Consider the following 16,106-nt stretch of genomic DNA (forward strand, 5'->3'; position numbering starts at 1 on the left):
AATTTTCCCTTGTAATGATATACATATTACGGAACACATTTTAACTACTCGATTTTTATTATAATTCGAAAATTAACAAAAATATAATAAAACCTGAAAATTCTATTATAACAATAATCCATTTAGCTGTGGACGTGATTTTCGAAATAGCTAACCTCTTAACAAAAAAGGAGTACTGATGCTGATGCTGATCCAGCAACTGAAAATGCGCTTTAAGGTTTAAATTGAATGTACTCGAGTAACATGCTCTTAGAGCATATTATAACCTTTCTTCAAAAATCGTGATCTTTGAAGCAGCAACAATGTAAGGTTAAATTATTTGCAACCATTGCAAGAGGCATTTCATCTTAGTTTTCAAATAATCTCAATAATTACCTGGATTTTTCAGTTGTAATTCTATTTTTTGCTTTTAAGCTCATTTATGCTTTCAAACAGCGGCTCTTCAAGATTATCTTTTTGGGAACGGGCGATTAAAGAAAGTGAATGACTGTAGTGTAGCTTTTTGATAAAAATTCATGAACAAGCTATGAAATATAAGCAGGTACAAATCTGGAAACTTTCTTCAAACTGCTACATCACAAAACACTGAGAACTCAGCACTCAACGCAGGCGGTATTTAATTTATAAATAGTATTCCTCATTAACTGTTTGATCTTGTGACAAGAACTTATATCAATTCACTGACATCTTAAAAATGCTTGTAGCACTTATAAACATACCATTTCTAAGAGTTTGTACACTTTATACAATCTTTTTATCAAAATATATTGTTTATTTTAAGACTATTACACTAGATATACATTAGATACTAAAGCAACTTAGTAATATTACTATTTATCAAAAACAGCTGGTTAATGTATATTTATATTTTTTTATAAATGAAATAAAAGTAACTAGGTGTTACTACAACAAAACTTTATTTTTAACAACAAAAGAAACATTGGAATGTACATTGTATAACTATATAACTGCAAAATTGTATAAAGGATATGTTCTAATAAAGGAAAAGCTTATAAATAAAGCGCAATAGCACATACTGAAGGCTTAAGTATCTTATACAGGAATAGAAACTGTCTCAATCAATCAATGGATATACTAGTACTATGATACTTAATCTGTAAAAATATTCTTAAATATCTTGTATAAATGAACTCCCACACAAAATAAATTCACCATAATTCATTCAATGAAACTATTTTATTCCTGTATATATTTTATGGACCCTATGAAATTCACAATATCATCACAGCATATCATAAAAATAATCCAATCCTTGACCAATTTCCCAAATAGCAATACCCGTATTCAGTTTATGAGCCAATTCCAACCTTTTAAATATGGAGAAAAGTGTTGGATAAAATACCAAGTGCTTAAAACCCTTATCATCCCTAAAAAAATAAAATAATTGTTTAAATCAAACTAATAACAGTTAGCCTTGAAAAATAACAATAGAAAATATTTTATTTTAATAAAGTATATTAAAAATTGGAACATATGGTGAAACTATTTACTTATGGGAATTAAGTTATAAAATTATCATTGAATGATCCCTTTTTAAATAAGAACACAATACACCAACTGTTATCTGAATTACTAATACTCAGAATAGTGATATAAATTATATCTTACTTGTAGTCAAAATAATGTTCCTCTAACTTTGTATTATATGTTAATTTCTTTTCTGGATATTTCTGAAGTATTTTAATATAGTCATGGGAAATAATTGGACCTCCACCAGCAGCAGTATAATCATTACCATAGAAGTTTAATCCCATTAGAATCTTTGATCTCATTGTATTGTTAGATGTTAGTGATGTAATAGTCTCCTCAATCCAAGAATAAGGTGCATTAGGACCTTGAATAATGATAGAATATTTAAACAAGTTTTAAAATAAATGGATAATATACCTGGCATTTCTGCATTAGAATAATCATATGTCATCAAAGAAAAGGCTGTAACATGTTCATAAAGTTTATCAAACTGGTCATCAGTAAATAATTCATTTTCTCCCCTTTTTGGAGGTATGACCAGAATGAAGTCTAAATTCTCTAAGGCAAATACATCACCTATAATATAATTAAGTATTAATATTTAACAATACCTGCTTTATTAAAAAGCATTACCTATGGCACTAATAACCTTAACTAATACATCTGATTTCACAGCTGCAGCTATTTGTGTCCATACCTCAAACACATAACCATTGAAATTATATTGCTTACAAGATTGCACCAATGTATGAATGATGGCTTTTACTTCTTCCTTATTATTTAAAAATGCTCTATAATCATTTGCTGTCCAGCCATCAAATAACACCCTAGGAACAACTTTACAACATAACAATTATAGATAAATACCAGTTATATTACTCTAAAGCTCATATCACCTTTTGTCTTTCTTTCTCTTCCAGCATTACGTACAGAAATAACCCAATCTCTATCTATATCATGAGTTCCTGTAATAATATAACTATTTTTTCCCTGTCTTCTCACTTGAAGCCATACTGGACTGATATGTGTAAACTTGTTGCCAAATATTTTTGCTATATCATAACCATGATTGTTCCACTTAAAAGAATATGACAATAAATAATATATTAAAGAATAATACACTTACTGGTGTAACATAACCTAATACTAGACCATTAAAGTTATATTCATCAGTCTCTGCGAAAAAAGCGCGATAATTGGATAAAATATCTCTACCTGCTACGGTTTCTGTAACAAATTTTTTATCAAAAACCGTATATTTTTGCGGGCCTATTTTGGTTTTATATTTTTCATCTTGTTTTTTCTTGTTTCCTCTATTTTTTGGTGATAATGTTTGCGAGGCACTAACTACGTACAAAAATATAAAACTAAGTACAAAAAATACTGTATTTTTACAAATATTCATGTTGGCGAAACGCTTCACCGGAAAAATATTAAAAAATTTCGACACGCTAATCCAAATATACATGAAGTTGTAGCTAATAATATCAAGGCAGCTGACTTACAATTTTAAAAACTTATTTCAAACAACTGCCCTTATTTTTAAAGAAGAACGATCTAAATCGGATCCAGTTTGAAACGTCACCGTCAACATAGCTCCGTATGAACGTCAACTTTTAGTCTACCGCAATTAATAGAATCAAATAAATTCGACATAATACGACAGTACAATAAGGAAATAAAATGGTAAGGCTTCCAATAAACATCACAGGATTATTATTAATAATGGCATCAAGAATCAAGTTTACTATAAAACTGAAATTTTAATCATGTCACACCCTATCAACTATTTGTTATGTCGTTTACTTGAAAACGAAGCGAATTATTTGAGAAGAAACTTTCAAACCGCAAGAATTTATTACCATATGCTTTTTTGTAGGGAGACCAATTTGATTGTGCACTAGATTTAATGAGGAGGCTACCTCCTCAACAAATTGAAAAAAACTTAGGTGATCTAATAGATTTAGTTCCTCATTTGTGTGAAGATTTGTTGTCATCAGTAGATCAGCCTCTAAAAGTTGCAAAAGATAAGGAGAATGGGAAAGATTATTTATTATGTGATTATAACAGAGATGGTGATTCATACAGGTGTGTATAAATTACTTGTCTATTACATTTGTAAATTAATTATTTTGTACAGGACTTAAATTGTATCTTTATATCTTAATAACTAAAATATGTTTTCTATATCAGATTTGTTTATAAAAATACCTAACAATTGTATGATTTTACTATAAAAATTGTTTTGCCTAGGTCTCCATGGTCAAATACATATTATCCACCAATAGAAGATGGCCAAATGCCATCGGATAAATTAAGACAACTTGAACTTGATGCTAATAATGCTTTCAATCAATATAGAGAAATGTATTTTGAAGGGGGTGTAAGTTCAGTGTATTTTTGGGATTTAGACCATGGTTTTGCTGGTAAGAAGTTACATTTCCTCCAGTTATTGGATATTACCGGTTAGTGTTTGTTAATAGGTGTGATTCTTATTAAAAAAACTGGTGATGGAAGCAAAAAAATTAAAGGATGCTGGGACTCTCTACATGTTGTTGAGGTACAGGAAAAGAGCTCTGGTCGTACCTCCCACTACAAAATGACATCAACTGCCATGCTTTGGCTGCAAACCAATAAAGTTGGTTCAGGAACAATGAATTTGGGAGGAAGTTTGACCAGACAGGTACATATCACTTATTCATGTATGCTTATTCATTAACATGTACCAAATTTGTTTTAATTTATGGAACACCACATAAAATAATTACAAATCAAAAACACATACACTTCAAAAGCAGGGACACAAACTTTTATTATAAATAATTTAAAAGTAAAAGACCTATAACATATAAGGGAAAAAACAGTTTTTTCATACTGATACATTTTTACAAAAGGTTAGGTAGCCTTTTTGGCTATTACAGTATGTTCAGTTCTAACACCAATGTCAATAGATGTATTAGTGTTCATTTATGAGAATTCCATTATATTTGATAATTCCAATGTGCTTTCCTGTGAAAGATATAAAGTTGAAACCATATTCTATATTGTTAATGTTCTTTTTATACAGACAAACTGGATTTTTATTATTGTAGAGGACTTCCAATCAATTTTGTGTTTATGCATGTAATAATTCAAAGCTTTAAATGTTCATTCCATAGTTATAGAGTAGTTTCATCAGGTTGCATTGCAATTAATTACAATGAGTGTATTCAACTAATAAAAAGTTTAACATTGTCAGATATTTTGTGAATTATATCACGCACACTGTTGTTTAAGCATTGCACTGCTACATGTTCTCAAATGTATGCAGCTATTTTTAATATGTACTGATTTAATTAAGTTTTCAATTACACATGGCTTTCCAAATTGAGATATTTAATAATAACTTCATGTGAGTCATGACATTTTCATTATATGTTTTTTAAACTTTAATGCATATCTATTATATGTGTTAAAAAACTTATATTTTTGTCCTTGAGATTTTCGTTGATTTGAATCAAACCACAAAATGATCTATAAATAACAATATGTTAAACTGTGGAATTAACAGCTAAAAATAAATTATTTGACGAAATTGTCTGTACTAATCGCTGATTTAAGTTTTCATATCTTATTGTACTGATCAATACCAATGTAACAAAGCAATATTATTCTTTTATAGATAGAACAGGATGCTGCTGTAAATGAAAATAATCCACACATTGCCAATATTGGTAAAATGGTGGAAGAAATGGAGAATAAAATTCGTAACACCCTAAATGAAATATATTTTAGTAAGACTAAAGATATAGTAAATAGTTTAAGATCGGTAAGTTCATCAACTAACAAGTAGGTCCTTTTTAATAAAAACTCATTTTTTTAGGTTCAGCCTTTAACCGAAAGTAGGCAACAACAAGCTTTAAAACAAGATTTAGCCGCAGCTTTACAAAGAAGGCACAACAAGTCTGATAACTGATGCCTTCAATTATATTATTTTAGTTATGAGGAATGTTCGGAAATCTAAAACAAAAAGCCGTCATCTAAATAATATGTAATATATATATTTAAAAAAAAAGAGGTAACACAAACGGGAATGTTTATTTTTGGGCCTAAGTTGTTAAAAACTAATAGATTCTTGATTGTTATATAAAACATAGTCTACATATTGAACAATGTAAGGGATAGGAGAGTGTTACTTCTTTGTTATGGTTTCTTTAAGATTTTTTAAAGTAAACAGAAAACGAAAGTTTATCCTATAATAAATTTATTAAGAATAGTAATATTTAAAAATATGTATTAAATAAATTTTATTCTTATTTTTTTTATGTCTGACTTTGAGTTAAAACGCTTTGTCTAATTTCTTCTCACTAGTTGTTTTGCCTTTATAATGTAAGCTCAACTTTTTTTAATCCTAGTATTATTTTCTAAATTATTCTATTGTAAAAAACTATGAATACAAAGTCATTTTTATAAAAAAATAAACGTTATTTTATTTATACAAACAATGCTTTTATATTTTTACGATTAACAGTATTAAAATAAAGCGTAGTTATACTCAAACAAAAGCAAATTTTGTCACCAAATATTTCCTGCATATTGAAACATTCTTACTTACAATTAGTAATTTTAAAACCATAGATATTAACTGAGTCACAATTCCCAGCTAATGTAAATTACATAAACCACTTTCATTGGATTTGAAATTGATATTCAACATTGAAACAAGCAGGATATATACAGAAGCATATGTGCAGTTTTTCGTTATTACAATCACTAGAAATACAACAGTTCCTAATTATATTTAGAACAAACTCGACAGCAAATTAAAAATAAGAATATTATAGGGAAATTTAAGAAACATATATAGCTCATTTCTTGTTGATATTTTTTTACTGAATTTACTGTTACATAGACCTTCTTTTGTTATGAAATAATATATTGTTAGAAACACTTCATCTAATATTTTGAATCAATATTTTATAATATAACAATTTTTAATATAGTTCAGTATTGATTACAAATAGATTGATATATTATAATTTTTTATTTTGTTAAGGTCTGACTATTAAAGATTATAGCTTTAAATGAAAAGATAATTTTAATACCACGGTAATAAATAAGGTTAATTAAGTTTTATTTTTTATATAATTAATTAATTTTTACCATAGAGTAGTTTCTCTATGATTTTTACTAGAGGTGTAGGTAAGTCACTTTCGCTTTTTATAACAAATTTCACTAGCCGTAATGTTATGTTTTGATGTCATTTTATTTTATTGACATTAACCTCAAAATTACAAAAATTGGTAGAATAATATAATAATATATTATAGAGTATTACTCTATATGCACATGTTAAATTACACGAAAATAACAGGATTGCAGATTTATAATTTTTTTAAAATGTCGAGTTTTGTGCCCGAAAACTTGCATTTGCGGCACGCTTTACTTTTCATGTTTCACCGAAAGAAAAAAGCCGCTGAAAGTCATCGTTGGCTAGTAGAGATTTATGGTGAGCATGCCCCAACTATAAGAACGTGTGAAACGTGGTTTCGACATTTCAAATCTGGTGATTTTAATATTCAGGACAAAGAACGTCCTGGTAGGCCGAAAACATTTGAAGATGCGAAATTGCAAAAGTTATTGGATGAAGACCCAACACAAACTCAAAAGCAATTGGCAGAAAAGTTAAATGTGAGCCGAGTCGCAATTTGTGAAAGATTACAAGCGATGGGAAAGATACGAAAAATGGGAAAATGGGTATAATCATATTTCATAAAAAGTTCATTCCGTTCATGGTATAAAAAAGTACTTAATAAAGGGGCATTAATTAACACCCGGTTAATAACTAAATTAATTTTTTAATATATTTTGGTTCTTATAATCATAATTCAAACAAATTAATTAAATTGGTATAGATACTTCTTTGGCTGCTGCTATCAGTATCTGTTCTGTACTCCAACCAACATTTTTAATGTTTTTTGATACTGAGCACCATAATTCTCCATGATGTGGTTCTGCAGCCAAACACCTCTGAATAATTTCGTCTCTTTTTTCTTTAGTCCCATGGAGCTGTTCAAAACGTAACCTGCAAGGCAAGGCAATGCATAAATAAATTTTCAATAAATCCCAAATAAAATCACAAGGATATGTGTTAGGACCAAGTTTTGTTAATGACATGCTGTTCAAAAGTCACTGATTACCATTTAGTAAATGAAATGTGTCTGACCAGGTGGCTATATATAAGTATCGATTATATTTTTCTAGTCACTGTATAAAAAATTAAACAGCGACCGGCAATTATTATTGATAATACTTAATTAAAATATAGTGTCTAAAAAAGAAAAAACTAGTGATATTTTTATTACATGTATAGAAAAAGTGATAAAAAATCATACATAAGAATAAATTCCAACATTAAAATCAATAATTTCAATGGAATATTAGTAATAGTGAGTTGTGCTGGAATGATAATTCGCCAGATATGCATCTCAAAGACGGTCCTTCCTCATCTAATTGTGTATTTTTGAAACTGTATCAAAACCAATCAAATAAAAGATAATATTATCTATTCAGCTAATAAAACTAGAGTAATGTATATAATGTAAATAAATATCGTTATTTGCTGTTTTCCGAGAGCAAATGTAATAAAAATTATTTATTTAATGTGTTTTATTTTTTTATACATTGAAAAAACATAGTATCTATATAATTAATATATCGTATCATATTATTTGTTACCGTAAAATAATACACAAGCAGCGTAATAAAAGCTAGAAGCCGTACAAAAGAATGAAACTGTAAATTAGATCGACGTTTAAAGAAGATGAAGATGATTTGAATGAATAAAAGCAGTAGCTAAACTTTTATCTGAAAATTATATATAAACAAATATTTATTTGGCAAGGTACAAATATAGATTAATGTATATAATGGATATCAAAAAGCAACAAAGTATTTTTAAATGAGAGCCGATTTTCAAAATTCGATGGAAAGCACACGTCAAAATAAAACAGAGGAATCCAGTAGGAATTTCAAAGGTCCAAGTCAAAAAGAATTGAAATCCTACCATGGCAGTTTTTTTTTAAATTTAGGCATCCTACATACCAAAACCCTTTACTGGAAGGAAAAGCAAATTAAAATTCGACAACTATGCACTGCCTACTTTGACGCTAGTATGGAATGACATTTCTAAAAAGCTGCTTTCTTGTAAGCAAGTGTTGCGAATGCGTCATCAAATAATATAATTTTGAGTAGCACCATAGTATTCACGTAAGAGCGACATCGTGAGCTAGGAGTCGAAACTATCCTAACTATTTAGTATTGTAGTAAATTATTAACCTTAGACTAACAATATGTTTTGGTTTAACCTTAAGATAATAAACTCGAACATTCAAAAACATCTCACCAATTAGCCCAAGCATCTCCTAGATCAGGATCCAGCTTCAAAACTCTTTGGAACCATTCTCTGCATTTGTTTACTTTTCTCTCTGCCCAGAACAATCTGCTAACAGCTAACAGGACATGGGGATCGTGTTCACATTTTTTTAATGCATCAACCTAAATAAGAAAAAGATTTGTGAATCTATAATAAAAAACTGTTTCTATAACGTACGGATTTGGTTTTTCTTTGTGGTCTAGGTTCTAAAAATATACTTTCGGCCCAAAGCACTCCCGAATTGGGACATTCTTGCAGGGCCTTGGCCATCATGGAATTGGCGATTTCTTTCATACCGGCTCGTAGTTCTACCCTAATAGCTTCTAGCCAGAGAGAGTCATTTCTTGGATTCTTAAGCCTGGCCTTCTCCAAAACGGATCGCGCTTTAGTCAATAAACCTCTTTTTTCTTCCAGTCGGGATAATAACAGCCATAGTGGAATAGAGTCAGTGGATTTTTTAATCTAAATATAATATAAGATTACGGATCAAATTAGGCTTGATTCCTGTTCTATATTACCCCAGAGTTATAGGCATCAAAAGCTTTAGAGAGATCATTTCTTTGTTCGTGAATCTGACCATACATCATCCACAATTTAGAATATTCAGGAAATACTTTAATGGATTCATCAATTAAGGACAGCGCGGCATCTAAGTCGTTCAAAGTCCACTCTAATTTAGCGCTTTTCATCATTACACGAGGTGTTGCTGCAGAACCTACAGAACAAGAATAAATAATTTTAAAGATAAGTAAATGTCATAAAAGTGTTTACAAACCTCTTGCTTTAGCTAATAGTCTCCTGGCTCTTTCGTACTCCTTGTTTTCAGATTCCAACTTAACGGCAGCCAACCAAATTTCTTCACTATTGGGATTAGCTTGAAAAGCAAGAGACAAAATGCCTCTTGCTGCTGGAACATCTCCTGCCAACCATTTACTTTTTGCGCCCATTAGCCACAACACTTCACTTTTTGGACAGTGGGCCACGGCTCTTTGCAATAACGACTCTAGGCTCTCTCTGGAGCCATGGTTTTTCTCTAGATAAGCTGCTCTAAGCCAAATAGATTTTTTCCCTGGGAATGTCGCTAGTGCTATATCATAAACAGTCCTCGCACATTCATAAGCTCCTTGATTTGTACACTAAAAAAATATAGATTAGAATCTAAATTGGATGAGTAAATGTTAATTGATACATTTTCTGCATCTTCCATCCAAGTATGCTTTTGGTCTTCTTGCTCCACACCATAACCAATAATAACTTTTACAATGGCTCTGCAACAATGTATGTGACCTCCTTTTTCACTTTCGATCGCTTCTTTAAGCCACTGATCCCTATTAATTTCTACACCATTTGAGCTAAAAGCAGAAATAATTAAACGGAAATATGAACATGTTAAAGTGTATGAACCTCAGAGATGTAATTGCTCTCTCTATGATTTTTTCTACCATATGATGATTTCCATTGGCTTCCTCCAATTTTGCAGCTGTAGTCCATATTTGCTTATCAGTAGGTATATTTTCTCTGGCTTTGTTTAAAACTTTTCTTGCATTTTCATATGTTTCCAAGCGAGCTAGGGCTAGCCAAAGTTCAACTGCAGTGGGACAACATTCTACAGCTCTGAAATAGGAATATTGATAAACTAAACACTACTTTCAAAAACCTTATCATACCTAGAAAGTAGAATTCTGGCATCCTCTGGGTTTTCTAATTCCACTGCAGCTTTCCAAAGTCTTACAGAATTAGGGATATGCTCCAAGGCTTTTCGGAATACTCTTCTTTTAGCTTTAGTTTCAGACTCTAAATCTGCAGCTTTAATCCAAATTCTTACAGATGTTGGTATATGTCTAGCCGCTTGTGCAATAACTGCTTTGGATGTATCTGGTGGATTTAACCTGGCTGCCTCCAACCATAAATCTTCACTTTGTGGATTCACCTCACATCCTTTCATGATCAAATTTCTTGCTGCTTGCACTTTTCCAGTAACTTCCTCCAAACGTGCACTAGCTACCCATGCAGGAGGATGATTAGGATTAGTCTCTCTAACAGATTTTAGCAACAATCTGGCCTTCTTTATATCATTAATGTCACCACCATATGTCGGAATCATCGACTGTAAATCAGTCAGATATCCTTTTGGATCAACTACTGTTTGTCCTGTTACTGAATCTGATACTTGTGATAATTTCACATTCATCAGAGTGTTTCTAGCCTGACCAATTTTTCTCAAATCCATATCCCCAGTTGGTGTCAACATTCCTTAAAGGATAACATTTAATTCTATTGTGAAGGCACAGCATATATTTTTGTTACCTGGTGTAGAAACTCCTGGTACCATACTTGCTAAACCTGAATTTGGATCAATAGTACTAGCAGCTTCACCACCTAAATTTCTTGCTAAAACACTATCTGGTAAAGGAGTAAACTTTTCTGCTCTTGGATTCCTTTGCTTCTTATTCCTAGCATCCCCAACGTCTGGTACATTACGCCATTCATCGTCACTAACCTAAAGCTTTACATTAATAATTTATATTTCATAAATTACATATAATTACCTTAACCAATTCCCGCTTTAAATCCGAAAATTGTTGTTGAATTTTTGGTCTCTCTTGACGATACCTTTCTAATTCCTCTCTTAATCGCTTCTCTCTATATTCCTTACGTTTTTCATCCATTCTTTTATCAATAGCTTCATAAATGGCATCTGCTTCCGCATCATCTTTATCATATGGATCTTTTGAAAACAATGAGCCACCATATCCACTAAATTCATCATAATTTGAATCGTTCAAATCTTCTTCATCCTAAAAAAATATTATTTATTTATCTGGAATGCAGTAAGCTATCTAAAAAAAACCTCTTTCTCTTCCTCTTCTTCTTTCTTTTTTGTTCTTTTTGCTGCTGGAGGGGCATGTCTATCATCCCTAAAAAATATTTTAAAGAATTAAGTCTATTCAAAAAAAGCTATACAACACTTACGAAACATCATTAGCGTCTCTAGCAGGACCAATATCAGAACGTGTCGTAAAGCCAGTAGCTCTAAAATTATATAATATTAATTAGGTATAAGGAAACCCATGTTAGAGAAGTGAGTTGTTTTACCCTCTTCCTACACCAGCTACATATCCTAAGGGTGCTGGAACTCCTAAGAAATGTTTCTTGTTTCTATTAACCAAAGCCGCCGGTGGTGTGGTCATGATATTCGTGTTATACAATTATTTGCAGAAAAAATATAGGGTAAGTAAAAATAAGCTAATATATAGTGATTTGTTTTTAAAAACCTAGCATAAATACAGCTATACTATATATAGGTTATATTTATGACATTTCTACTTTTTACACCTCAGATATACGCAATATAATATACACAATTTGTTAATTCCATATAATTTAAAAATTAACAAGGAAAACCCAAAATTTATGTATGTATTCGATTGCATTTAAAATATTTTAAAGTAAACAAAATTAATTTTTAATGTAAACGACTTAAATATATTGAATAAATCTAGAACTTTATAAGTGACAGACACTGTTCAATCGCCATAATAACCATTGTGTCTGAACGTTAATATAACAATATGTTTTCTCAATACGTCTGTTCTTTGGGAAACTTTTATTTAATCCTCTAATTACTGACATCAGACTGAACCACAGCTAACGCCGGCCAATTTAGCTAGTTCATAGTCCCTAGTTTATTTATTAAACTGGTTAATTAGTACTATCATATTATATATTGTAGTAATACTGTTATTCTAAGCTAGAGAAGTGACTTGAAAAAGGATTTGCGATATAGTGGGATAGAAAAAGACAGATAGGGAAAATTCAAACAAAACCAATATTGTAGAAAATACACATGTATTTTTAAACATACATGGCATGCTACTGATAATGTATATACACTGCGGTAATAAAAATAACTAGACAAATAAACAACTTTAATACAAAAAAATAAATTTTCAATACATGGAATGTTAATACTGTAATCATGCCAAATTTTCGTAAAAAATTGTTGAATAACACTATTAGGAGCAACACAGAAAGGACGCAATAGTACTCAAAAACATATAATATTTTATCATTATAATTAAGCTCACAGAGGCGTTATAAATTAAGAGGCATCCTGTAACCAAAGATATACAAAACATTTATCGACACGACATTATTGTTTAAATATTTTGAACATATAATTTCCAAAAAAAAACATTGGCTTTATGATGATATATATTAATTGTAACAGTCTTCCTGATTTTACCTTATAGTTGTTTAATGTTTATTTTACTAAGTGTGTCCCCTACCTTTTACCCTAGTATTTAGAATTTATTCGTTTTTTAAAAAGTACTCGGAAAATAAATTTGTAATAGTAATTTTCTTTTTTTTTCATGTGTTGGTATTGAAAAAGTTTTAATAGTTTTTAAATAATTTGAATTAGAAATGTAAGTGAAAAGGATCAATGGTTTATGCACTATGTCCTATAGATAAAATTACATTTTACTATTCACTTTTTCAATACTAACAGAAATTGATTAAATGGATATTTTCCAAGAATTCCGTAAATATGTTTTAACAATCAACAGCTTATTCAAATAGAATTATTAAACACTTTGGTCACATTTATCATCTAAATCAAAATGACACTGACACTTTTTTTATAAATAAAATATTGGAGAAAAAAGATACAAATGTTAGTCGCAAAACCCTATGACCCTAAAATATCACTCTATCACATATTAGTTCACACAAGACCAGATGGTAGTCGTGGAGCAAATAAAAACAATTTAAATTTATCAATAAGTTATATACGTAACTAGATAAGTAGAAGATAAGTAACAATATAAGATAAATAACAACGATAATTTTCTAAATGGGTGGATTTGGTTGGTCAAGTATAGTCTGGTCTCAGAGACTCGTAACCCTGCCGCGACGTAGAGGGTAACAGGGGCGACCTAACAGTTGGTTCTCTAAATCCTTCCAGACGGCTGGGAGGCTGTAGTAGCGAATGGGTCCTCTTTTTCGTCATCAGGCCTAAAACAATAATATTTGCATATAAGAATTGCTTCAAAATATCAAACTGAGTGGGAAAAGGATCAGGAATATGATTAATTTATATAGAATGTAAATTTAAGACAAGTGCAGGGAAAAATATTGTTAAACAATTCTGCTACCTTCTAAATAATTCAAGATATCTTTACGAAGTATATTGGGTCGACAAGAAATGTTACTGAAAGCACTGTGATTATAAAAATACCTTGACATTCAATTTAAATCCTACTGTAAATTGATAGCACATTCAATTAGCGTAGTCGATTCATAAATTGGCAACTTCTAGATATTTTAAAGATTATTTTTTTAATTACGTTGGAAAAATTTACTTATATGTAAAATATACTACTGCAATTAAAAATGGTAAGTGTTGTTTTGCAAGGTTATTTATTTTTCATTCATTGATTTCATGCTCTTCAAAGTGATCACTCTTGGAAGTATTACTTTTATTTTTTTTCATTTCAGAGAGGGTCTTTAAAATATTTTAACAAACGTAACATTCTCAATAGACTTAACGATGTCCAATGGTGTATGATAAAACACATTATCGTAATGAAAAAAAATAACTTATTTTATACTTGCATAACACCTGTACCTTACTTGGACTTGAAGATTGTTTATATCGAATATGTTGGATATGATGACACTTTTCTGGCAAGAGCATTATTAGCATACAAAACTATCTTTCGCCTTTCTTTAGCCAGTTTCATGATTTTATTGGTCATGAGTCATCCCCGTGTGCAAACGTAGTAATCAAACTATCTTTGAAACAATTGCATATAGTCGAATTTCCAAGAAAATAATGTGATTATATTATAAAAAGGGTTTTGATGAATATTTCTGGCGATTAAAAATGTTGTTACATTTCAAATAACAAGCAGATACTAATTATATTTATGTCTTGGATCCCGAAAACAGTTATATTAGGTATTTAAATATATTTTGCTTAACGATATATATTCAAAAATGCAAAGTATCAATTTAAACAACTGATAAAATCAATAGTTTTGAAATTTGTTTACATTAAATAAGAATTTTCCATTTAGTATCATTGAATTATTTAGAGTATATAGACGTTATTGCGATGCTACCTCATCATATCAAAATCGTTGGTATTGGTTTCAACGATTTAACAGTAGTGATTTTCTTGTCAAATACAAAGAACCGCTTGGAGGATCAAAAATTTTCGGAAACTGAGAAGAAATGAATAGCCACACTTATTGGGCGAACACCCACCACAAACTCCCAAATAACTTTCACACAGCTATTTGCGGACGTTTATATGCGATACAATACCAAAAAAATTGGATTAATTCAGGATATCCATACACATCGACACCGAAACGGAATATTGATGATTATAAAATCTTGCTGTGCATATGATGGGATCATAAAAGTGTATTATATTAAGAGCTAATAAAACCGAATATAATATAGTAGTAATAAGTTGATCGACGTATCGTTGCAAAAAAAAGATCAGCAACGATGTAGCGTGGCTTGACTGGCACACGGTTTCGAAACACTGAAGAAGTGCGAAAATGGATCGACAATTTCTATAGATACGGTATTGCCATCTTGCCAGAAAAAGATTTCCTGAGATTTTCAGAGAAGAGAAGATAAGAAGTTGCAGAAAATTATTTAAAATATGTTGTACCAATTTTTCTCAACAAAACTATCAGAATATATGGTAAGCACCTAATATTTCGCATTAGATAATCAAAATTATTTTCTCATCCACCCAATAGCATAGCCAATTCATTAAATAAAAAAATATCATGTCGCTAACTGATCATTTTACAAATCTTCATTTCATATTATTTATTTATAATTCAGTGTCAAAGCAAAGTTCAGAAAAACAATTATGACTAATTAGTACTATTACTCAGATATTAGCAGAATTAATAACAGTTTATCAATACCAAAATATTTTTACAGTATGGGTGCTAGATAATGATATAAAAAGCTTTCCTTACTGGCATGTTAAAATGTTATTAAGCCAATCAAAATGATGCTCAACCAAAAACAAATTAATAATAATACACACATCAATCTAGTCTAGAATGACAAAAAATCCTTACTCTGCCAAATCGTGTTTCCTGGAAATGCTCCCCATTTAAATTCCGATGTTTGGCCAATTTTTCCTTATTCATGGGACTCCCTATATTCA

At 30.3% G+C, this 16,106-nt stretch overlaps 5 protein-coding genes across 10 annotated transcripts in view; 1 reads left to right on the forward strand and 4 right to left on the reverse strand.

Annotated features, from left to right (window-relative positions):
- LOC143199341 (uncharacterized) overlaps window positions 1–16,106 on the reverse strand; it is a 110,648-nt gene that overhangs the window by 52,234 nt on the left and 42,308 nt on the right. The window lies entirely within an intron of this gene.
- On the reverse strand, window positions 901–2,974 carry LOC143204005 (chitinase domain-containing protein 1). The gene is made up of 6 exons (XM_076416412.1): window positions 2,618–2,974; window positions 2,388–2,568; window positions 2,125–2,328; window positions 1,909–2,067; window positions 1,630–1,855; window positions 901–1,388 (listed from the first exon to the last, which is right to left on the reverse strand). Exons 1-6 carry the CDS (start codon window positions 2,957–2,959, stop codon window positions 1,244–1,246), a joined length of 1,257 nt encoding a protein of 418 aa, XP_076272527.1. The 5' UTR covers window positions 2,960–2,974; the 3' UTR covers window positions 901–1,243.
- cpb (F-actin-capping protein subunit beta) lies at window positions 3,038–5,952 on the forward strand. Its single transcript, XM_076416439.1, has 6 exons — window positions 3,038–3,177; window positions 3,371–3,579; window positions 3,745–3,917; window positions 3,975–4,174; window positions 5,153–5,299; window positions 5,354–5,952. Exons 1-6 carry the CDS (start codon window positions 3,175–3,177, stop codon window positions 5,444–5,446), a joined length of 825 nt encoding a protein of 274 aa, XP_076272554.1. The 5' UTR covers window positions 3,038–3,174; the 3' UTR covers window positions 5,447–5,952.
- Prp6 (pre-mRNA processing factor 6) lies at window positions 7,309–12,460 on the reverse strand. Its single transcript, XM_076416197.1, has 13 exons — window positions 12,002–12,460; window positions 11,879–11,938; window positions 11,757–11,823; window positions 11,455–11,703; window positions 11,213–11,405; window positions 10,573–11,158; window positions 10,310–10,519; window positions 10,095–10,257; window positions 9,681–10,041; window positions 9,424–9,620; window positions 9,083–9,367; window positions 8,876–9,027; window positions 7,309–7,555 (listed from the first exon to the last, which is right to left on the reverse strand). The coding sequence occupies exons 1-13, from the start codon at window positions 12,094–12,096 to the stop codon at window positions 7,372–7,374; spliced, it is 2,802 nt and encodes a 933-aa protein (XP_076272312.1). The 5' UTR covers window positions 12,097–12,460; the 3' UTR covers window positions 7,309–7,371.
- Window positions 12,736–16,106, reverse strand: part of Npc1a (Niemann-Pick type C-1a) — a 45,716-nt gene continuing 42,345 nt past the window's right edge. For 3 of the 6 annotated variants that reach the window (XM_076416018.1, XM_076416004.1, XM_076415989.1), the window contains 2 exons: window positions 16,018–16,097; window positions 12,736–13,921 (listed from right to left, as the gene is read on the reverse strand). In XM_076416018.1, coding sequence (XP_076272133.1) covers window positions 13,916–13,921; window positions 16,018–16,097 — 86 coding nt within the window. In that variant the 3' untranslated portion in view covers window positions 12,736–13,915. The remainder of the gene's footprint in view (window positions 13,922–16,017; window positions 16,098–16,106) is intronic. The other 3 variants (XM_076416008.1, XM_076415997.1, XM_076415986.1) reach the window with 1 other exon arrangement.

Source organism: Rhynchophorus ferrugineus, unplaced genomic scaffold, assembly GCF_030347505.1.
Source record: "Rhynchophorus ferrugineus isolate W39M unplaced genomic scaffold, kcgeb_rfMv2 rfM1, whole genome shotgun sequence".
In the NCBI taxonomy this organism is placed as follows: Eukaryota; Metazoa; Arthropoda; class Insecta; order Coleoptera; family Curculionidae; genus Rhynchophorus; species Rhynchophorus ferrugineus.